This window comes from Calidris pugnax, unplaced genomic scaffold (assembly GCF_001431845.1).
Source record: "Calidris pugnax isolate Ruff unplaced genomic scaffold, ASM143184v1 scaffold31, whole genome shotgun sequence".
Classification (NCBI taxonomy): Eukaryota; Metazoa; Chordata; class Aves; order Charadriiformes; family Scolopacidae; genus Calidris; species Calidris pugnax.
This window is the reverse complement of record NW_015090786.1, coordinates 9,586,555-9,610,722: the sequence shown is the minus strand read 5'-3', so window position 1 is coordinate 9,610,722 and position 24,168 is coordinate 9,586,555. Positions and strand designations below refer to the sequence as shown.

The following is a 24,168-nucleotide window of genomic DNA, read 5'->3' as shown; positions in this document are numbered from 1 at the left end:
CCATATGGAATGTAATATATTTGCAAACAACATTTTCATAGCTTACATAGAGGGGGATTGTGTGCTCGAAGGATCATCTGTCTTAGATAAGTAGGCAAAAAATCCCCTGTTTAAGAAGAAAAAGGAGGGGAAACACGATGATAGTATTTTGTTCATTTGCACTGAAAGCTTTCATATTTTACGAGAGTATTTGATTAATGTAGATAAACACATAAGTGTATGGAGGGTGATATAGGAATAATAAAAGCATCACATATCTCAATAACATATCTGGAAAATATTTGTAATTCTAAAGATAAATCATTCTGTGGAATGCACAAGGGATGCATACAATAATAAGATAATATTTTGTTGATCTTGGGTTCCTGATTATTGGATAATTTATTTAGAGTGTCAAAGCAGTATATTAATATGGAAAACTGTAGAATAATTTTGCTTTACTTCAATTGTTTGATGGAAGCTCGAGTAATTTATTCAGGTAAACAATTCCTGGGTTTTGTTCTATAAAACCTCACTGATGTATAATTTAGCTTGTTTGGCTTTATAATATGATGACAACCTGCAGCTAAATGCAAAAAGGATTTACAGGTTAACAAAGTTTAAGTAAAAATTGTTTGTGCTGATAAATTGGAGTTTAGTTTTCTTAGTTGTTGGATTGTGAGGGGGATCTGCACAGGTTTTTACTGTCTAATGCAAATTAAATGTCGTGATTTTTTTTTTCTCTATATAAAGCATGCAGTGCACGTTGTTATTAAAATATAAAGCTGTGAATGTAGATAACACTGGTGGCATTGCTGCACTTTGTGCAAAAAAATCAGAAAGCTACATGTTAATAGAGGGGATATGATGTGAATGAAAACACAGTGGTTATAGAGTTGTTTGGTGAGACTTATCGAAACTAAGAAGGAAAAAAAGGAAGGACTAGGTAGAGACGGACAACAAAAACAGTCCTCAAAGAATTTTTCCTGCTATTTTCTCAAAACATCAAGAATTATGAAAGGTTCTGCACATTGAGAGGTTGGGGAGGTGGCCAGGAAAGGAGGCATTTCTCTTCAGTTGGGAGTGCTGCTTCCACATTTGCCACTTCTCTGCACAGATCTCTTGAAAGGTACTTCACCAAACCAAAAAAGCTGCATAATGGGTCATTGGGTGATTATTATATTTTTTTTTTCATGCCACAAATCCCAGTTTAAAGTAGTAAGAATTTTCTTACTCCCTTGGCAAAGGATAGAAACAGTTCATTGTATCAAAAAAAGTATGTGTGAATGAGAAGTGTTTTCTTATGTTGATTTTTACGCATAATGGCTGAAGAACACATTGCTGTGAGAATGTTTTTGAAGTAAAAAATTAACAGGAGTCAAAAGGGACTGAGAATTTTTATTGATAACACAAATTTCTAAGGTATATTAACTGATTTTTTTTTTTTTTTTTTTTTTTTTTTTTTTTTGCTGCGTGTTTGGACTCGATGATCTCAGACGTCCCTTCCAACCACCGAGATTCTGTGATTCTGTGATAATATACATTAAGACACTAGGAAATCTAGTTTTGAATCAGACTTCAAACATTCCCATCTTTTATACTGTTGTTAAAGAAAAATGATACCGGCTCAGATTAAATACCCCCATAAGTGAAGTAGGGTTTATTCAACAGTACCCAATTTTGGAATAAAAAACAAGGCAAATGGGTAGCAATCCTTCCTCAAAAAACTTCCTATTCTTTCTGTGTTTGTGGTTCTGGAAGCTATGGAGCCCCGGGTGATGGTTACCCTATGCCTTTGCCCACAAATACTTCCTTTTTATCATCATTTCTCCAGTTGTTTTCTTGCATTTGTGTTATTTATTGGTGCCCGCAATGCCCTTCAATTTAACAAGGCATTGCTTTTTAGTTGTGAACTCCTGAATAATTTTCTTTTTCTGCTCTCCTAATTCTGTGATCTGCTGCTATTTTTTTTTTCTGTAGGCATGAAAAATTTGTTTCCAGTGATTTAAAGGGAATACAAAGTGTACTGAATGCATAACTGGAGGAAAAGCAATTAAGAGTTAACAACTTCCCTTGTGTACAGTTTACATCTGTATATTTTATAGAGAGCTTAATGTTAGTGCTGGGCCACTGAGTATCTTCAGACACTTTTGTGAACTTAGGATATAATAGCATATTTTCAATGAAATCAAATGCACCCAAAGTACCTGTTAGTGAAAGAATCTGCTCTAGTATAGTTTGGTTAAATATTAATGCAAAGACTTTTGCTATTGCACATTTTTACCCATAATTTCTTTCATTTGGTATTAAGCGTTTTTGCATAATTTAAATATAGACATCTGGACAATTTACTTAGCCAGCATAATGTTATGTTTTACTGAAAGTGTCTGCACAGTGTATTCTCAGGACTGTGTGCCAGCAGCTAACTCTTCAATATTTAAATAAAAGAATCGAGTTTTTTGCATTGGAAAGTGTAACAGAAATTAAGCTTCTCCAAGAGGTTCTGTTCATTAAAAGGGCAGTGTACTAATTATGTGTATTCTTTAATATGTGCTGGGCCAGTAGTAGCATATGTTTCACTTTAGTGGTAGGTTGGTCAAGAAATGTTAGAAATGTCTTTTGGGCTTATTTCTTTTTTTTTTTTTATTTTGTTTTGGTGTGCTACTGGTTAAGAAATTATGTGTAATTTTATTTTTGTGTGTGCATTTACAGAAGTACGTTTAAAGAAATCTTGTGTATCTTAGAGGTGCTATTTATGGTGGGCAGTTGTATACGATGAAGATTTACTCTACAGCTCAAAAAAGTACTTTATACAAAGATTTTGTTCCTTTACTACCAGCACATATCTTAGCTGTGAGCTTGGAAATGCCTCCGTATCAGTCAATATAGCAAACTTCATACATCAGTGCAGAAGGGATGAGATTTCATAATAGCTCTTACGTCTCTCACAAAATTGTTAATGAATTTACTGTATCAGAGTATTTCTGACTGCCGAGCCTGAGTTGAATTCAAAGAGACCATCATTTAAATATATAATATGTTACCCTTATTTTAACTTTGACTCAAGAAAGTGTTTTCTTATGTACTGACTTGGAATTATTTTCTAAGTGTCTATTCTTCAAATGAGTAGCGGCTCCTAAAGAAGAAAATCTCTTTTTTTTTTTTTCTTTTCACACGGTAGCCATTTATATTAACTGAAGTGCTCCTTTGTGGATAATACTTGGCTTGCTTTATTTTTGACAGTCTATGAACGTATCTTAAATACTGAGGGATTATGTGTACAATTTTCTGTTCAAGGATAATTCAAGCTAAGATGCATGGGGTACGTCCAGCTTTCTTAAACTGTACCTTGAGGTTTTCATAAATTTTCTGAATTAGTGTTTTTTTTAATAGGGACAGTGACCTTTCCTGCTCTTGTCACTTGACTTACGGATTCACTGCTTTCAAAATTATGTTTCACGAGTGAAAGTGAATCAAATCACTTAAACCTAATAATTTCTCTGCCTTATAATATCTTATAGACCTTCAATTTATTTCAAAAGACGTCTGTCTTCCTTTGGAAACACTCTTCCTATGCCATCGAGGATGAAAGAGGGGCAATTTGACTACTTCTTTCTGGCCTTTTCTTCTCTTTGTCTCACTGTGGGAGAACAGAGTAATAAAGATCTATTTTTGATGGGGTTTCTGTGGTTTCCATGTGGGGCAAAAGGGCACAGTTCGGTGTTTGGAGACTTCCTTGCAGAAGCAAAATCTGGCATTAAATTTTAAGCCAAATGACTGAAGTTTAGCAGTTAGTCCAGATACCTGATTAAGATTCAGGATTGTTAGTGAATCGTGTCTGAAGATAAAAGCTAATTTACAGCAAGTATTAAAGAAAAAAATATATTTGTAGTTAATCTCAGTTGCTGTCCACTGTGTTTATTATGATGCTTCCATCAACAGGATGCATTCTGTCTGTGAATGGTAGTCATTAAAAAGATAAGGATTTAGAAATTCAATTCATTTGTGTTCTTTAATTTTAGATATGAATAAATAAGCAACACACCTATTTTAAATCACAATTGTACATGTTTTATTTCTGAGTATAATAAAAATGTGTTGAATATTAAAAGACTGGAAAATGGAGAATATATTTTTTTCTTTATACGTAATTATTTGTGAGAGATTTTTCTTGCCCAGTGATAATTTCTTTGCCTCCTGGGATGTCTGTTTCTTCCTCAGTCAGGGATGCTGGCAAATGCTTTGTTATGCTGGGGAAAAATGTTCAGCTCTTAATATTTTATCAGTTCCATTGGGCCGAAGGTGCCAACAGTTGTGTAAAAGGCTACCAGTCCTCAGTGTTTTAAGTCTTCAACCTCGTCATACGGGAACATTACAAATTATGTATAACAGTAGATGCTACTCAATAAATATTTAATATGTGATAGGTATTTTTGACTGAAATTACTTTCTCACTCAAAGAATGATTTAAGCTGTATTTTGGGGGTTTATGAGGTGACATGTTTATAATATCAAGGAGTAGCCGGGTGCAGTTTGAATGTCAGAGCTGCAGGGTAACATGAATCACAGCTTTTTTCCTTTCTTTCCAAATGCTGAAAAACTTTTAAAATTCATCCATGACCAGAATGGGATTTCCTGGTTTTGTTTTGGAGTGTCTTCTGTACGTTGTGCCATCATCTCATCTTCCCAGGCGTATCCATGCTTAGAACTGTTTAAACAGTATCAATATTGATGATGTTTTATACTGTGCAGGGAAATCAAATACTGCATCTGTTTTCTTATTTCAGATCTGTCAAGTTGCTGTAGTTGGGAAAATACGTATAACAATCTATCTGTTTTTTCCTACAAACAGTGTAGTGTCTTGGCTCTGGAGAAGGCATCCTGATGGCTTGGAAAAGTAGTAGTCATGCTGCTGTCAGAAAAACCTCTTTTCCTTGTTTACTAGCGGCAGGAGAAAAGTGTGCGTCTTATAATACACAGATACCATACTTGCTGACGCTGCCTCTCCTTCCTGGGCTGTCAGCCTTCCTTGGCTTGTAAAGGCTGAGCTGTTTTAGGTAGAAAAACATATTCATTTTGAAAGGCAGTATGTATATACATTCACAGTCTCTGTTGCTGTTGTCTTCCAGGCCTAGAAACCAAGAGAGTTTGTTTCAACTCTAAAAAATTAACTTTATAGGTACTAAAACACATTTAAAAGCTATGATTAATTTCTTATTTATTATGTAGACTGTCTGATAAGTATGTGATATTTTATCCAAGGTTGAAGTCTTCTGCTTGCTGAATGATGCCTCATCCTATAGGTGGCTGTGCAATGTTGCCCAAAGAAATTTTGAAGAATTGAAATTATATTCTGTAATTTATTTACTATTGTCAGTGCCTACTTTACATTGGATGATGTTTTAACTGCTTAGGCTTACTAAATTTTCAGATGCCTGGGGTCTTTATTGTGCAAGGTTCAGTTTATTTAAAGGGTTGCCAAAGAGTTGTCATTTTCCTATTTTTTAGCCATACTGAATACTGAGGAGTTTTAAATTCTTACCATTATGCAAGGTGTCGCATAGCTTGCTTTTAGACAACATTGCTTTGTTATGCTCTTGATTGATCTTCCTTATCTGGTATAATTCAGCTGTTTGTCTGGTTTCTTTCAAATAACACCTTCACAGATTTCCTGAACAGCAAGCCTGGAACCTGTAATGGAAATATAAAAGTCACATTTAAAACATGTTGGATTTTTTTTTTTTTTTTTTTAAAAGCCTTTTTTTGGGGGGGGGTTATTGTGCAAGGTTCAGTTTATTTAAAGGGTTGCCAAAGAGTTGTCATTTTCCTATTTTTTAGCCATACTGAATACTGAGGAGTTTTAAATTCTTACCATTATGCAAGGTGTCGCATAGCTTGCTTTTAGACAACATTGCTTTGTTATGCTCTTGATTGATCTTCCTTATCTGGTATAATTCAGCTGTTTGTCTGGTTTCTTTCAAATAACACCTTCACAGATTTCCTGAACAGCAAGCCTGGAACCTGTAATGGAAATATAAAAGTCACATTTAAAACATGTTGGATTTTTTTTTTTTTTTTTTTTAAAAGCCCTTTATTGGGGGGTGGTGGTGTGTGATACTACAGAGAATAAGCTACATTAAGTGTGGTTTTGAATGAGGAGATAGAGTGGTGTTTCTTGCATATCCTAATAAATAGACTTTCTTCCTTTACAGGAACAAACCTTGGCTCTGAGGAAGGAAGGGATAGGTGTTGTGTTAGACTCTGAACTGCCTCATCTCATTGGCATTGATGATGATCTTCTCAGCACTGGTATCATCTTGTACCACTTGAAGGTAAATACACATCTGTGTTGTTATAACCTTTGTCTCCCTTGTGATTTTTTTTTTTTCCAGTATAAAAATTGTAGTATTAATTTGGTATCTAAATATAGTGCTCATTACAATTCTCCACTATAATAAGAAAAGCTCATTATGTTTGCCCACTATAGTAAGAAAATCTCTTAAGAGGTTGCAACTGATTCAATTAAAATATCTCTTCATTTACTCCTTAGGTTTATCCTCAGGGTCAACTGATTAACCAGAGATAGGTGTTTTATATTCCTAGCTGTGTATACTGGTTTGTCACTCATTGCGTTGTAAAGCTTGACATGAAATCCAAATCTAGATTAATTGCCTGAAAACTACAAAGGTCTATGCAGGACAGTTGAAGCTTGAGTTTGCTAATAATACTGTATAATGACTGTGAAAGCATTCTAAAAACGCTACCTGGTTTGGTTTTTGTTTTTTTTCCAAGTATGTTTAAACATATATTTTGTTAGTCTGAGAAAGTGGAAGGATAACATATCCTTGTGGGGCAGAAAGGGAGATTTCAACTTAAAATAATGTATGTTTCTCTCTTAATTAGGAGGGCCAAACATATGTTGGCAGAGAAGATGCTATGACGGAACAGGATATTGGTATGGAATTTGGCTTTTTTTTTTTCCTTTCTTCAGCTGTTTTTCCTTCTGACATCCCAATATGTGAACAAAGCTTCATAATTCTTTTTCCCTTTTTCAGTTAGCTTTCTGTGTGTTCTTGCAAAAATTTTAATTTTTAGAAAATCTGAGAGCTGAATTGTATGGGATTTGCTTCAAGGAGCAAGGCTTCTAAAATAGCTTGTAGGCTTTAATTTATTTCTTGCTTCTTTTGAAATAGTGTGTGAAAATGCCACCCTTTTTCATACGGCACCTGTGCCAATTACTACATAGTAATTCTCTTAATCTTTGTATAACAGCAGTGGTGTTACATTGTTGTAGATAAAGCAGTCTTTGGACTTTGGATTTGAGTAGAAGAAAATTCTAGAAGTTGGTAAAAAGTAGGTAGCCAGTTTCTACTGATTTTTTTCTACTCACTTCCTATCAAAGTAACAAACTGCCAGATGTGGACTACCCTGTCACATAGATTACTTGAAGGCAGTTCCATTAAATAAACTGGGTCCTTTAATTCTCAAGTGAGAGATTGAGAGTCCATTAAATTAGTCTGGTATATTTTGTGTGTCAAAAGATGTCTGGATTAAAATTTCTATATAAATTTCATTAAACTCGAAAATTTGCATTGTTTTGTGGCATTAAACAATACAGGTAGAGATAATCATGCGTTAGTTGAAGAAGAGGTGGAGAATAACATAAGGGATTGATAAAGGGCCTGAATATAATAGAACATAAGAACCTTATGTCAGCCACTCTTGTTAGTCTACAATCACAGATTATATCCTGTTTTGTCAGATTTAAGCACGGTTACTTTAAGGTCAAGAAGCTTTCATTATTTCCCAGAAACCAGTCAAACCCCCCTTGTCTCTACAAAGACATAAATTATTCTCTACTGTTTGCTATCAGAAGGAAAGAAGCATTTACTAGTCTGGTGCTAAAACATAGGGGGAAAGAACTCTACACCAAAAAAACCCCAAGTGACCCAACACACTTCTGTTTCCACTACGATAAAACAATAAACAGCCTCAACATTTAAGGCATGCCGGATGTGATGAAGGAAGGAAAAAACATTGTCCGGAATAAAGAGAAAAGATATTCTCAAATATGTAGTGCAATATGTCCTTAATCAATTAACGTCAGCATGCTAACCTTACTAGTTGTTAAGAGAGTAATTATGGTATTCTATTTCTTTGTATTTAGTTCTTCATGGCCTTGATTTGGAAAGTGAGCATTGCATCTTTGAAAATCTCAACGGTACTGTGAATCTAATACCACTGAATGGAGCGCAGTGTTCTGTGAATGGTATTCAGGTTACAGAGGCCACGCACCTAAACCAAGGTATTACCTAGTATAATGTTATTTTTTATACAGCATCCTTCTTACTAGCAACAGCACTGAAAAAAATCTTGGTGTATATGAAGGGGTTATTGTTTAATTGGTTTTAATTCCGTGTGTTCTCAACTCCAGCAGAAAGCTATCAGGAGAGGCATGGAGTTTTTGTTCTGTCCAAGAATTGCCATGTGGTGAAAAGGGAATTCTTTACTAATTTAAGCCACTTCATGATCTTGAGTATGAATTGATAGTTACCTTTTGATTTTGTTCAATGTTACACACAAAGTGAGCTCGCTGCCATATTGCTTAGGTTCCTGTGATATTAAGCAAAAGAATATTGGTCTCCATAGGACTACAATCCTGTCAGAGCCCCCCCTGCTCCCCTCCCTGAGCTCCAGGCTGGTCCTACTTAATGCTCTCTTGCCAAATCCTCTTGTACAGCAGGAGATTCGGCTGGAGTATCTGTTCACTGCAGCTGTGGGGAAATGACAAAAAAGGGGAGGCTGACCTTTATGGAGAGAGTTTAGAGAATTAGAATTTTAATATAAAAGCTTTAAAATCTGGAAATGAAAAAGGAGCTGGGACAGCTGGGAACAAAGGTGTATTGTATTGGCCTTAACGGGCTGGCTACCAAGAAAGCTGGTGGGTGCTGCAGCAGAGGTTCAGGGTGTTTTATCTTCCAGGAGCACCCAGAATAACTTTCCTTTTAGCAATGAGCTGAAGACCTGTAAGACTCTGACACAGCTCAGCTGCTGAAAAACAATGTCACTGCATTCCTGGAAAGAAGCTTTCAGAGGAAGTTTATTCTGACAAAGGAAGAATGCAGTATTGAACAAGGGAAGTCTCGCATCTTGTCTGAACTCAAACAAGTGCTTCAAAATCTCTTTTAGAAAGTAAGGAGTTTTGGTGTAGAGGGGGAATGCTGATTTTGTAAAGTGTCTATTTCTTTGTGCCAAAGGAGAGACACATGTGCTTGTTTCTGTCTGGAAAAAAAAACAACCCAGCCCCCTTTGTCTTATGTTTGAGTAAATACCATTGATAAATTGTTAGCAAAAACCACTGTAAACGGTGAGTTGCAATGACTCATATTTGCTTTATTCTATTGCATTTCAAAGACAGTAAAGGTTTGATGTGCCTCAGAAGAAAGTGAGAGTTTGGATGCTATTTTCCTCATCCAGGCATATGTAACAATTTGATTTTTGTATCGTAAAGAGTGTAAATGTGATTTTTTTTAATTTTTTTTTTCCTCCTGTATTTCTGTCTAAAGAAATTTGCAATTCAAAAGCAGGGGAAAGGGTTGCTTTGAGTTACTAAATTGGGAAAAAGAGCTGCATAAGCTGACTTGTAGCCTGTGTAACCAGACTGGTGCTGAGAGAAAGGTGGCAGCTGTGACATCAGGTGGGCAAAATTGATGAAATAACTAGTTTTAACGACTTGTGTGCAATCCATATATCTGAGCTGTATTAGCATTTAGTCTCCCAGCATGAAGTGCCAGCCTCCTTAAATATCCGCTTTAGGTAACGCTGATTAACTGCTGATATATTTAAATGTTTCCGTTCATCATTAATCACTGTTCATTTGAAAATATGTTAAGTTTTTAGACTGTCATGGAGTTTAAAAAAAAAAAAAGTATAGTAATTAATTAGTACTTCCTTCTACAGATTACTTCCACCATTTGCGAATTCTGGCCTCCCTAGCCTTTTTGTGTAAATGTAACTCACCACAATATTTTTTTATTCTTAAGAACCTATGGTATGATTTCTAGAGGTAACTGAATTAATATTCACAGTTAGAGCTTGTCCTTTACCTTAAATTTATCCTCAATTTAAATCAAGTTTTCAGTTTTTTTAGGCCAAACTGCCAACCCTTCTCTACTTAATGTGACCTCCCACTACTTGTTTTTTATAGTTCATTAAGAAAAGAAAACCTTTTCGAAGTTAAAAAGTGAGTTTTAGAAGTTGGTAAGATCTTAACTATAGATACATTTGTTTGTGTAGTTCCAAAATAATGCTCTGTGTAGGTCAGAGATGCCTGATGACATTCAACACTCACTCATCTTACAATAGATATATATGTATATGTGTGTGTATATATGTATGAAAATTTCTTTTCCCTATGCTGTCTGGTCATTTATTTGTTGGTGTCAAACACTTAAATTGCAAGATCAGAGTTCAGCAAATGATAAAGACTTTTTTGCTTAGTTTTTATTGTTGTTCTAAGTACTATCACTGTATTTGACAAACTTTTTTGCTTTGCCATTTAACAGTCAAGGAGAATAAGAATTGTTGCTTACAGTAAATAACTGGAAGGCAAACCCCATAGCAAATCCAGTTATGTTTCCATGGCAACATTTATGCTGCACTTTGTGTATTTGCATTCCGATGGATATTTGCATTCTGATACAACACCTGACACTTGAACCTGGTGCTCAGGAAATATTTGACTGCACAGTTTTGTCCAGATTTTTTTTTTTCCTAAAAAGTCTTTGGTGTTGATGCTTATCAAAGTTCTGTCAAGTGGGAATTAAGACTGTAGAGTTTTTCTTCGATAACAGAATAATATAGAAATGATTATAGGATTCAGAGAAGTGCTGCAAGAGAAACCAAGAAGTTGTTCATATGATCAGTCATCTGAGCTTGACTGTCATGTGCCTGCTGTTAAGCCTCTCTCTCCTGTTCTCTTTTAAATTTGTGAGGCTAGAAGTACATATCTGTAACTGTATTCATTCTGAAGTTTTGATTCATTTATTTAAGTTGCTTCCAGTTGGTAAAGTGCTCAAAAATGTTTACAATTAACTATTTTTATCTTCATATGAAAGTAACTTAAGTAATTTCGTAGAAGTTTTCACTGTCACAAAATCTGCCTCCAGGCAGTCAGCAAGAGTGGAACAGATAAATGTTTGGGAGAACTGTGAACAGACGAAGCAGTGATAGACCAAAAACAGTTTTAGCCCTTTCACTGCAACAGTCATGACCGTCAGGGACCCCTTTTAATAAGTTTGCATACAAAGTATGCCCAGCACACTTCTCGAATGAGGGGTCATCATATAAATTAGAGGTGGTATGACTTTGCAATACAAACCTACCTACAGATTTATGAAGGGTATTTTTAAAATTAGACTGTTCACGTGGTCAAAAATTGAGTTGTTGTGTAGACAGCAAGAAGTAGTGTCGTTACTATAGTGCTTTTTGTCATTTGTTTGCCAAGACCAGATGACCTTGTTTAGGTAGATATTCCTAATTAAGCTAATTTTAAGAGGAGCGTTCCTTACTGAGGGCAGCATTTCATTCTCAGATTATAAGAATTTGTTTTAGTGAACTAAGTGCAGGTTTTTTTCATAATTTGGGTGTAATGGAGTCTTTTTCTTTTTAAAAAGGCCTCATACTGACCAACAGATAAATGCATGATTTTCTGGTGGTTAACTTGGAAGACTTCAATGTCATGACAGTAGTGATACATCACTGACGATATACTACTTAGTACAAAAATATTAATCTTGGTGCTGTTGTCTTTAAAATATAAGAATTGACCAGAATCTTATTAATTGTGGCCTGTATCTTAACTGTTTAAATACAATAGTGGATGTGCATTGAGCGACATGAATTATTCAATGTTCTTCCCTCAGAAAATAGCTACTGGGTATAAAAGTCTAATAATCTTGTTTTGAGTTACAATAAACTTCAGTGTTGTTCCACATAGAGAAGAAAACGGTACGTGAGAGTATAAATTATGTAGATCTGGATCTTTCAGTGTAGGTAGATTGAAACCTGCTAGCGATCAGTAGTGGATGGGCAGGTTCTTAGTCATGTTTATGGATGTTCCCATTGTATGTGGTACCTACTGGTGGCTTCCAAGCAGCACTGTTGAAGAGCGTAGATCAAATTGGAGCAGCTGCTTCCACTGCTTCCTCTACCTGTATTTATTCTGTAACTGAACTGCATGAAGAGGATTGAGCTTTGTGTGTGTGAACGTGTGGGTGTTTTGTTTTTTTGTGGTTGGTTTTGTTTTTTTTCCTTTTTTTTGAAGTAGGAAGAGAAAGGAATAAACTGTATACATCAGTGAATGTAGCTGTGACTATGCATTTCTACGTGCTTGAATTGTCAAAATGCCGTTTCATTTTGTTCTTGCTTAATGGGAGTCTTTCCTTACATCTTGCATGTCTGAAAAATTACTTGGCATTTTCAGGTACAGCATGTTGTCAGTGAATTATGTGTGGATTTTTTTACTCATCAGGTGCTGTTATATTACTTGGAAGAACCAATATGTTTCGCTTTAATCACCCCAAAGAAGCTGCAAAGCTAAGGGAAAAAAGAAAGGTGAGATTGAATCAGTTTTTGGGGAAATTTAAACCTGTTGTTAATACAGACATACTTTTTTTTGTTGTAGAATACTTTTTACTTTGCTTCACATACACTAGTTAATATTTCATCAAGTGAAACAAAACAAGAGTTTATAAACACATAGGTGTTGGTCTGATACATGTATTTTCTGGTCTGTTGTTAGAGTGGATTGCTGTCTTCCTTCAGCTTGTCTATGACAGATCTTTCAAAATCTTGTGAGAACCTGTCAGCAGTTATGCTTTATAATCCAGGGTGAGTATATTCTAAAATGCAGTTATTAGAGTTACAACCGTTCTTCATTTTAGTGTTTTGAATGTTCCAAATGGCAGTAATAGAAAATATTTTGTTCTCATGTTAATATTATATGCTTGTTAAATAACGGGCTTCTGAATGAAGCCAGAACTCTTCAGAAATGTTATTTGAACTAGTCCTTGCTGGAAAATGGGATGAGGTGACACTGAGGAACTTTCCATACTGTTTAAAACTTGCTTTTATCTGGGATCTCTCTACTTAATTGCACAAACAGTCACTACAGAAGCAAACAGCCACACTGATAGTAGGACCTGAAGCCCAGGAGACATTTGCATTGTAACCAAGGCAGTTCAGCACAGTAATGACATGGCAAATTTTACCTTTATGCTTTCTTCAGAACTACAAGTTAACTATTTTTCCTGAGAAAAATGCATTGTAAATTGAAAATTAAGGTTTCTTGAGTTCCTATAATGCTGGGGAAAGGCTGGGAAATTAATGTCTTATGTTCTCACCTATATACCTCCTAGTAGGTGGCCAAGTTAGGATGTGGAAAACAGTTTTATTATACAGTTACAATGACATAGACTGCTTATTGTAGAGAAGCTGCTTTTAATGGTTTTGCCAGTGTTCTTAAAATGACTTACAGAGAATTGATGGTGTTTTGTTCTAATTTTTTTTTTCAATAGCTAGTGCCTGTGTTTTGAATTGAGTGGGAGATGAGGCACTTTAACCACCTATGTGCTTTTCAAAAATTGACTGTGAATTGAATTACAGGCTTGGATAGCACAGCTTTATTCCTCAGTTTTACTGTGGGGTTGCTCTTTATCCACTAGTACTTGGGAAAATTGGACAGGAAATAATAACTTCAAGTTAAATAGTGTCTTAAATACAGTAAATATGTGTAATAACACTGCTTCAAATGTGACTGTTACTCTCTTGCTACTGAGCTTCCCACAGACATCTCAAGATAGTGAGCTAGTTGGTCATAAATTATGTCTCTTTTCAGAGATGAAAGAGAAGGGTAAAACAGCGTATGTATATTTTTCTATTTCTTTAGCTCTTCAGAGAGTTTGATTAAAAATTTCTAGTCACAGTTGCTAGTGTTACATTTTCTGTGGTCTGTGTTCCTGGCTGTTTTTTGTTACCTCTGTTTATTGATCAGCTACTGTGGGCTTTTCCCCTTCTTATAATACTGCTTTGTTACAATCCTGTTATCAATCAGTACTTGCAGTATACTGCACAGTACAGAGCTTGACTTTGCAGTCAGTGTAGAGTAGGATAGAATTTTTTTCCGCATTGCCTTGCTTTTAGTCTTTCAGATTTGCAGCCAAATCTAACGGGATGGACAAGGCCCAGCTGCAGGTGGGCTTAGGAATGATTCCCTGCCCAAGGAGTTCAGATTTCTTCAGATAATACCAGATTGTGTCTTAAAGAGGGAATTTTTCCTGTGACTCTTATTAAGGGAGTGGGGGAAATCTGGAGAATTACTTGTCTCTATAATGGAGTAGATTGCAGCAAATCCTTCTTTTTTCCCCTAATAAAATTTTGTGGAATATTGCTTATTTTTTCCTTATCAGTTCTTCAAACGTCTTGCCTTGCTTTACTGGAAATCAAGCAGTATGAACAATGTAATTAAGCTACCGATGTATGCAGCAATTTTTAGAAACACTACAATTTTCCCATCTGACGCATCTTGTAACTTTTATTTTCCTTTCTTGGGTGTGATTACAAGAGCACACTTGCTGTTGAAATTGAGGATAAGATTAGGTGAAATGCTCTTCATATTCCTGACTACTTTCATGCCTGTGTTTTATTAGACTATAAACCAGGAGCAGAGGGTTAATTATTGATATTCTCCTGCTAGTCTGCATTCAATTAATCTTTGTGAACTGGTTTGCAGGAATAGATATTTTGTCCTGCTTAATTTGTAAACACAAGAAAGGATTATGCTGAAGGCTGACATTACAGGAGGAATGCAGGTCTGCATGACTCTCACTTGTTTATAAGCAATAAAACCCATCTGGGGTTGTTCCATAGTCCCTGTTGTGTATATATGTTTTTCTAACTGAGGAAGCTTGTTGCATATTCATAGTTAAAGTGTCTAAAGATAGGGGTAAGAGTTTAAATGATGTCTAAAAGTATAGATGACATACCTAATAATGCACATTGGCCATGCAGTACAGAGGCAAGTGTTATTCTAATAGATCAGCAATTTAAAAACAGAAGTAAAGAAACGTGAGCCCTGGTCTTACAAATCAGTAGAAGACAGCATCTTCCACAATTAATGCATCTTTATGGCTGCAGTTTATCTTTATGGACAGCAATTTGGCAACAGCAGCTTTTCAGCTTAGGCTGGGGTTCTGTGACAATTTTCAATTTATTTATGTTGGTGCTAACACTGTTTTCGTTCTGTCTCCTCCTTTTTGACAGCTCTGGGGTTTTTCTGCTCACGTGGTGAGCTTGTCCCAAAGAAGTACTTCTGCAGAAAGTGTTACTTTAAGGGGACCAGGGGGCTGGAGGCATCAGATTTGTAGAGAGTTAGATGGCTTTGTAGGATGCTGGAGCTCTGTACTTCCAGCGAGGAATGCTGTGTAGCGAGTACAGTGCTGCAGTGGTTATTCTTCTGAGAGGTGACTGTTCAGCCCAGGTAAAACATATCATAAATTTGATCTCTGGGTGTCAAAGGCAGGGGGATTGTACCCAAGGCGTTGAGTAAGGGCCAGCATCTTGCTTCCTGGAAAACAGCAGATGGAAAAAGATGTCCTACTCTAAATTTGGGTTGGATTTTTTTTTTTTCATCAAGAACACTGTAGAAATGTGGTCCTTTGGTATGACCCTGTGTCACAATAGATTGTAGTATCAGTTTCTCATAACATACCGGTGTATTGCCCACCAGCATTGCAGATCTAGATTCAGTAGCTGACCCTCTGGAGTTGTTTTGTGTGACTTCTGTAGCTCACTTGGCATTCTGCCTATTGTTAATTTAGCACTTTCAAGACCACCTTTTCTTCCAGTTTCAGTATTCATAACCTAAATTCTGGCAGTTAAATTTGCAATTTCTGTAGGTTGCAATACATAGCTTGTAAGATCCAGCATCTTTAGCAATCAGTGGCAGAAGTGTCTGTGGGGTATTACCTTCAGTTGTCACACAAGCAGATAAATGATGGATCTTGCTTATGTATCTTTCCCATGTGAAAATCAGTGTTATCTTTAAATGTGTTTTCAGATGGCTGATCTTTGTGTGTGGCTTTTGTTACGTGCGTGTGGTTTTTGTTTGGTTCTTGATTTCCAGTATGTGGAGATAGTTGCATAAAATTTTGGCTTAATGTGCAAAATTCTTTGTTCTGCTTGTTCCCAGTCTTTGTCTTTAATCTGGTGTCATGCAACACTGCTTCAGATAATAAGCTTTGGTTAAAATAGAATTTTGTGCATAGATTTATGCTGAAGATTTCATTTGTGGACCTTTTGTAAGTTACATTATACTGTAACTCTAAAACCACTCATGAGAAACGTTGGTCTTGTCGTGGATTTAGCATGGGGTTTTTTGTTTTATTTATTTATTTTTTTTAAATTAATCTCATAAATTGGGCTACTGAGCAGCATTGTAACATCTTTGTAGTCCTGCCAGTACTCAGTCTTTCCTAATAGATGTAGTACCAGATTGCACTTTTGTGCTGTGTAAATTAAGCTATTGTAGTACTGTGCTAGTATAACTAGACGTCCTTTCTCTGTAGTTTATCTCCACTGCTCTTATCACTAGATATGCCACATTTTCCAGGAAAATAGTGACTATTTAATTCAACACTGATCAGATTAAGTTCCTTTGTGGTAGATCTACAAAAGAAGGAGTGAATTCTAGTCTCTAATATCTGTATGTTTCTTTTTTTAATTTCAAGCTAATTTTTTTTTCTATTCGCAGTAGTGCTCACATTAATAAAGGGAGTAGAGGTTACGTGAAAAAGAGTTTTATTATGGATAGAATAAACTGGAACATCACTCTTGCATCTGTGCTTTGTAAAACTGGCAGTGATTTGTTATAGCCAGGGATTATTTTATTTTTGATGATGCTGAGATATTTTTTTTGGACTAGCTTGTTAAAGAAACGAGGTTTCTGCAATCATTGACTGCCTGTCCTCCTGTCCTGAAATAGCTTTGAGCCCATAACCAGTTTGAAGCAAATATTGCAGAGGTAATGGTCTCACAGGTGGTGAATTCTTAAATATATTGAGAAAATAGGCAGCTGGCTAAGGAAGACAGGCATCGTTATTACCCCTGCAGAAATAAAGGCTGCAGCTTGAGTGCCTTTGGTAAAGAACAGAGATGCTGTGAATAAACCCATGGTAGGAGAACCTTCAGTGGAGCTTACATCTTCTTAGGCACCACCAACTCTACGCAGCAGCAAAACACCAGGCTGCATTAGTTCTTCTCTTGGGAGTATTTTCTTGTCTAAAATGCATTAAACATTTCATGCATTAAACATGTTTGGAAGCTGTTGATTGGGGTTTTGATCCATATTTGGCTTTGGAAATAACCATTTTCACTGAAGAAAGAGCCGCTTCTGCATAGTTTGTTCTCCTCCTTGGAAAACCTTCTTTCATTTCAGTGTAAGGTAAAACCGATTGTCATGACACTGGTGTTAAACGCATTAGAGGCACTTCCTCAAAGAGAAAATTAGAGAGTTTTCACCACTGACCTGTTGTTATATCAGACTGATTGCTATAATGGCTCATTTTCCTTGTATCAGATCTTAATCAAAAACGAGTTACCATTTTTATGCTTATATAAAATATTTTTGCCAAATTACATGTTTTGTAGGACAGTCAAAATATCAAAAGATTTTTGCTCTGGGTTTTGAACATTATGTTAGCTGATCCGAAACACTTCACTTCATTATGGCTTAACCAAGCATGGGAATACTTGTAAATCATCTTTGCCAGCTGTCTAAGCAAAGATGGTCTACGTTTGACAGCACCCAACAGACATCTGCATTTTCAGAGACCAGAGCTATGTTCCCCGGGGTCTGTATTATTTTGGACTGAGGTAATGATGAATATAGTGGCATTTGTCAGCCAAGCCCTAGGTAAGAAGTGATAACTAACAGCTATGAATTTCAGAGGTAGAACATAGCCAGAGTGAGGGTTTTTGAGGTATACTTATTAAAAAAAAAAAAATAATAATAAAGGGGAGGGAAAAAAAAAGTGCATGGTAAGCATTAAATTACACTTTTGCTTTCTGACTGTCCCTTAAGATTGCTTTTCATTCTCTTTGCGTAACTTCATGGATTTTGCATTGCTGTTACAGAAATTATGATAAAATTAAAAATACTAAATTGTTGTCCTCTCTCCTTGGGCTATAATGTTGAGATAATGCCTAGAAGTGCCTGTCTCAGATAGTCTTAATGCAGATGTGAAGAGGCTCTTGGTGAAACATTTATATGAAGGCTCCAGATGTCTGGAGTTGTGTATAAAAATCTACATTTGCTAATCTCTTGGGCATCGTAGAAGGTATTTCTTAAAATGAACTTCTGAGAAATAGGGAAAAATGGAATTTGTTGAACTAGTCTTTCTCCAGTTTTGTAGTGATTAGAAAGATGCTTCTTGAGCATATAAAAATCAAAGTTTATTTAAATAGCTTTACAAATGTTAAATTATTGTAGTGTTTTTTGCATGTTTCCAAGGGCAATTCCTTTTTGTTGTAGACATTTGTATGATTTTTTAGAAAGAAATATTAAAAATATATTATATATTAATTATCTTATCTTATTTATCTTATCTACGTAAGTGTGGTCATGACATCTTAAACTGTAGTTTGTCAAATTTTTAAAGTTAACTCGTGGGGCAGTCTTGCGTTCTTTCAGTGTTTGTGGACTGTCTCACTAACCTGCAAATTCCTTAAGATGTAGCAGGCCTGAAATAACTGGATATTTTTGTATTTGGTTGAATATCTCTGTCTATATGTAGGTTCTCTATGCTTTTTTAATATTTACTTTGAAAAATGAATGCTACGCTTCACAGGAAGTTGAGGTTTTTCAACCCCATGGATTAAATTATACTAATGTTTGAGGTTTTTTCTTTTTCTTGGGAGGAAAATGAAGGTACTAAAAACATGCCACAATGTAGTTTCGTAGTTCTTTCCTTTCTCAGAATAACCATGTTAATAAACTATAGGAAGAGGAGCATCACTTAGACTATCATTGGCATTTGAAAAATGTGTTTAGAAAGAATAATTTTTTAAATTTTACTCTTGAGTTGTAATGTGACAAATGTTCTATGAATCTAACCAATTTAACCTCTAATAAAACAAACTGTTGTTGACTTTAAAATATTCTGTATCGCTAATATGTTTTTTCTATCAATTCCTTTCTTAATTGATCGCTCTGTTTCCCTCTGCCTCCCATGGCAGTCTTTTCCCTGTAAAAGGACCGATCTGTCTAAGGTAGAGAAATTTCTATATATTGATTGCCACGTCCGCATGTAGTTAACTTGCAGAGGCTATGCTAATCATTTATCTCTTTTGTTTAACTTTACTTTTTAAATTGTTCTTTTTTTTCCCCCAGAAATTAATTTACTTTTCTGATTGCACTTGTGTCAGACAGCATGATATCTAATTTGTAACCCTAATGAAGGGAGTATTTTCTGTTATTGTAGACAGTAGTTTCATAAAACTCTTGATTCATACCATTGTTATAATCTTCTAAACAGACACCAAATTGCACCATAACTTCCTTTTTTTGTGATATTCAAGAAATAACAATCTTTTTATTGTGTTGTTTGTTTTTTTTAATCAGGCTAGAATTTGAGAGACAACAACGAGAGGAGCTTGAAAAATTGGAAAGTAAAAGGTAACATTCTCTGTGGTCTTTATGTGTGTGTGTATATATATATATATATATACATGCTGTAGACTCATTTAAATCGTTAATTTGGAATCAGGGTGTTATTCAGCAAGTAGAGGATCCTGATATAAATAAATCTTCTTCATCTTTAAAGAAGATTTTGGTTATTTTCTTGAGCTATTTATTCTTATTGATTAGTAACAGATTGGCAAGCTGCATTGTAGCTAACTGTGATCTTTAACAAAGAAAATACCAAACACAAATGTTTGAGGAGGGTAGATTATATGAATGGAAGATATTACTCTTGCTCTTAACTTTCATGGCATTATTTTAAAAGCTGCCAAATGACATTTACTCAGATCTTTTTTATGGTTTAGTTGCCTTTTGGATTGAGTCTCGATTGGAAAAACTCATGTTATAAACTCTACTTCTCTTGAATTAAACTGTAGTGCTGCTATGGGCATTCCAATCATAGTTATCAGACCATTATTTCAAAATCAGTTGGAAATACAAAAGAAAGTATTGTTGTCAGCTGGGAAACAGCACTGACTGTTCTGGCTCATCACACCTGCTAAGATTTACAAGTAATAACTCTCACCTCATTGCAAATCCCAGCATTGATTAGATTCACAAGCTAAAAGACACTTTCTGCCATCTCAGCTTTAGAATGCTTACTCCATTTTGAAAGAGCTGCTTATAGTTGGACTAAATTAAGTAAACTCAGAAAACCCCTGCAACTCTGAAACATTAGAAGATGTTATTCAGAAAACGATTCAACAGAATCATGGATATTTGTCCTCTTTGATATATTGGTAGGATTTGAATTCAGATTGTGCTGAAGTTGTGTTGCCTTGTGCTTTAATTTATCTGACTTAAACTTCTCACAAAATAACTAACCAACTTGCAGGTTGTCTCTACGTGTATTCAGGCAGTTGTGTTGTGAGGATAATGGTGACCTTCAAGTCTCAGTCTATCCTCATTTGGAATGCACTAGAACCTTTAAAAGAGAGACTGCACATGACACTTTTTTTCTGAAAGTAATTTCTCTCTCATGTATGTCTGTTCATAATCTTATAATTCTGTTTATCGATACTTCAGTTGGGTTCACCTAAAGAGAAGTCATTGTTTTAATTCATTCATTTAATTAAAGTCCTTGACTTAAATTTGGTGAGGGAAATTTCTAATCAAGTCCTTTTATATAAGAACATATGTATATATAAAAATATATATATTTACCCTTTGCTGAGTGCATGGATGTGTTCTATCAATATTTAACTGGATTTGACAGAAGTAATACAGTCTAATTTTATACTAACATAAGTGTTTATATAGCATGTCTTCCTATAACTTCATATGTCCAGAACTTTTTATGTTGAAATAGATTATTTGAGTCTTTTTACCATTTGCCTCAATCATTGAGTCATTTCCAAGCAATGTAAGATCTCAACCTGTGGCAAAGCAAAACTATTAAAAAAAGAAGCGGATATATATACTGCAAAATCCTTGTCCGAACCTTTTTAATTTCTGAGCAGTATGTTCTCTTCTGGAAAAATAGAAAAGTTTGACTTATTGCATGTAAATGTTTTTCTAAAGGAAACAAATAGAAGAGATGGAAGAAAAACAAAGATCTGACAAAGCAGAACTAGTAAGAATGCAGCAAGAAGTGGAGTCGCAGCGCAAAGAGACAGAAATAGTACAGCTGGAAATTCGAAAGCAGGAGGAGAGTCTGAAACGGAGAAGTGTTCACATTGAGAGCAGGTTAAAGGATTTGCTGGCTGAGAAGGAAAAATTTGAAGAAGAGAGATTACGGGAACAACAGGAGATAGAGCTTCAAAAGAAAAAGCAGCAGGAAGAAATTTTTGCCCGGGTCAAAGAGGAGTTGCAGCGACTGCAAGAACTCAATCATAATGAAAAAGCAGAGAAAATGCAGATTTTCCGTGAATTAGAAAAACTTAAAAAGGAAAAAGATGAACAGTTTATTAAGCTGGAATCGGAAAAAAGGAGACTTGAAGAACAGGAAAGGGAGCAAGTGATGCTGGTGGCTCATCTAGAAGAACAGCTTCGAGAGAAGCAGGTCATGATAGAGCTCCTGAAGAGAGGAGATGTACAAAGAGTTGAAAAAGAGAAAAGAGATCTTGAAGATATTAGAGAATCTCTTTTGAAAGTCAAGGAAGCCCGATCTGAAGGTGATGAAAACTGTGAAGAGTTAGAAAAAGCCCAGCATGATTTCGTAGAGTTTAAAAGGAAACAACTGGAACAGTTGACTATTTTGGAAAAAGATTTAGTTCAACAAATGGATCACCTAGAAAAGGAAATAGCAGATGAAAAAAGAGCTCTGGAACACTTAAAATTTGCACATGAAGAGCATGTAAATCTCAAGAGAGATGATGAAAACTTTGTCGATGCCGTACTTAAGGCTGAAGAAGTTGACAAGGTAAAGCCAGCGGAGTACAGGCTCCAATCTAAAGTACGCCAGCTTGAGTACCTGAAGAGTAATCATTTGCCAGCTCTGCTGGAAGAAAAACAAAGAGCTTCTGAAATCCTTGATAGAGGCTTGTTAGGGTTAGATAACACTCTTTATCAAGTAGAGAAAGAAATGGAAGAAAAAGAGGAGCAGCTTGCCCAGTATAGAGCTAGCACAAATCAGCTGCAGCAGCTTCAAGAAACCTTTGAATTCACAGCCAACGTAGCTCGTCAGGAAGAAAAGGTTCGGAAAAAGGAAAAAGAAATCCTTGAATCAAGGGAAAAACAGCAGAGAGAGGCGCTGGAGCAAGCTGTTGCTAAGTTAGAAAGGAGGCACTCTGCTTTGCAACGTCGTTCGACGATAGACTTTGAAATTGAAGAGCAGAAACAGAAGCTCGCCACCTTGAACAACAGCTGCAGCGAACAGGCAGGTCTGCAGGCTAGTCTGGAAGCTGAGCAGAAAGCCCTGGAACAGGACCGAGAACGGTAAGTCCTGTGGTAACCTCCATTTGTTAGAACTTGTCCATGAAAAGTGAATAATTTCATACCTTAGATGTTGAGAGAGCGCTTTGTTCCATGTTCCACTATTTGAGTTTCTGGATGAGTCTCAAGTAGTTTACCCAGTATTGAAGCTCTGTACTGCTTTTTAAAGGATTCTTTCTCACTCATTAGTGTCTGTTGTGTTCGGATACTTATCCCATCCTTAGCAGTATAGATTTGCATTTGCCATCACAGTACTTAAATTGCTTTACCCGTTTCGAAAGCTCAGCCAACCTTATGTTCTACCCTCACAAAAACATGTAGCATCTAACAACTTTTTTCTCTTAAAATATTGATGAATACCACTTGGATTCTGGATCAGTAACCCGCTAGATGTTTGTTCAGTATTTGGAGCCTGATAGTTATCGTGGACAACTCTGTGTCTCAGCTGACAGTGTCCTGAACAGATTCTGGTATTCACAGTAAACAGTGCAATGTTTAATGTTTTATTGTTGGTTTCAGGGCTAAATAAAATAGAGTAGCCATATATCCATGATAAATTTGATGGTGGTTTTTAAGCTTATTTCAAAATATACGGTGGCTGTAATACAGTTCTATGGGATGACAAACCCCTTTAGACACAGAAGCAACTCCATCAGTTATACACGTGGTATCTGGTAGCATAATATTCAGCCTGAGTATGGGAGGCTCAGAAAAAAGTGATTCGCGTAAGGAAGGGTCTTCCTATGTGGAAGAGGAAGAAATCTTTAGTTTTATTTTTCACCTGAGCAAAAGTCTGCTGGGATGAATGCATTTAATCCATGCAGAATGGAAAACAGGCAGAATTGATGCTTTCAAATGTGGTGTCTGATTTGCTGATACTAGAGCTTTAAAACCTGTCATTATTGGCGAAACAATGATGTGTTTTTTCTTGAGGTAGCATTTGTCATTTTTTTTTAATATTGCACTGATTATCTGACTCTTCTTTCACAAGCCCTTCAAACAGATGCTTGATTATAAAAAACACCTAATAAAAGAAACTTGCCTCTAGCCAAGTTGAAGAGCACTTCTCTATCCTTTTCTTTTTAAACCATTATCAGAAGACAACAGTTCCTTTCTATACCCCATGTAAAGGTTAGGTTTTCACCATTTAGAGCCACATTGTGTGGATTTTAGTCAAGAATTTTCAGTACTGATTTATAATTTTGTTGTGGATATTGCCATTATTTTCCATAATTGTCTTGAACATCAAATCTTGTTTTCTGCATAATGCATCTCTCTTGACTGAAGTCAGCTATAAACAACTGGAGGTTCCACAAAAATAAACAGCTCAATTGCCCTCATGAGATTGCTGGGTTGTGTGATAAGTGAAAAAATATGTCATCAGCTAGAAGACTGAGGATTGGAAAAGATACCGAAGAAGTGAAAAGGTTTTTTTTTTTTTTTTTTTTTTTTTTTTTTTTTTTTTTTTGTTTTTGGGAAAGGACTTTAAAATTTTAAGTTTTTCAGTGCGTGGGTGA

General features: G+C 35.7%; 1 protein-coding gene across 5 annotated transcripts in view; it reads left to right on the top strand.

Annotated features, from left to right (window-relative positions):
* KIF16B (kinesin family member 16B) overlaps nt 1-24,168 on the top strand; it is a 140,139-nt gene that overhangs the window by 58,194 nt on the left and 57,777 nt on the right. For 3 of the 5 annotated variants that reach the window (XM_014966427.1, XM_014966429.1, XM_014966425.1), the window contains exons 13-20: nt 6,192-6,311; nt 6,883-6,934; nt 8,147-8,284; nt 12,512-12,594; nt 12,782-12,870; nt 19,273-19,305; nt 19,658-19,711; nt 21,299-22,654. In XM_014966427.1, the coding sequence (XP_014821913.1) occupies nt 6,192-6,311; nt 6,883-6,934; nt 8,147-8,284; nt 12,512-12,594; nt 12,782-12,870; nt 19,273-19,305; nt 19,658-19,711; nt 21,299-22,654 (1,925 nt within the window). The remainder of the gene's footprint in view (nt 1-6,191; nt 6,312-6,882; nt 6,935-8,146; nt 8,285-12,511; nt 12,595-12,781; nt 12,871-19,272; nt 19,306-19,657; nt 19,712-21,298; nt 22,655-24,168) is intronic. The other 2 variants (XM_014966428.1, XM_014966426.1) reach the window with 1 other exon arrangement.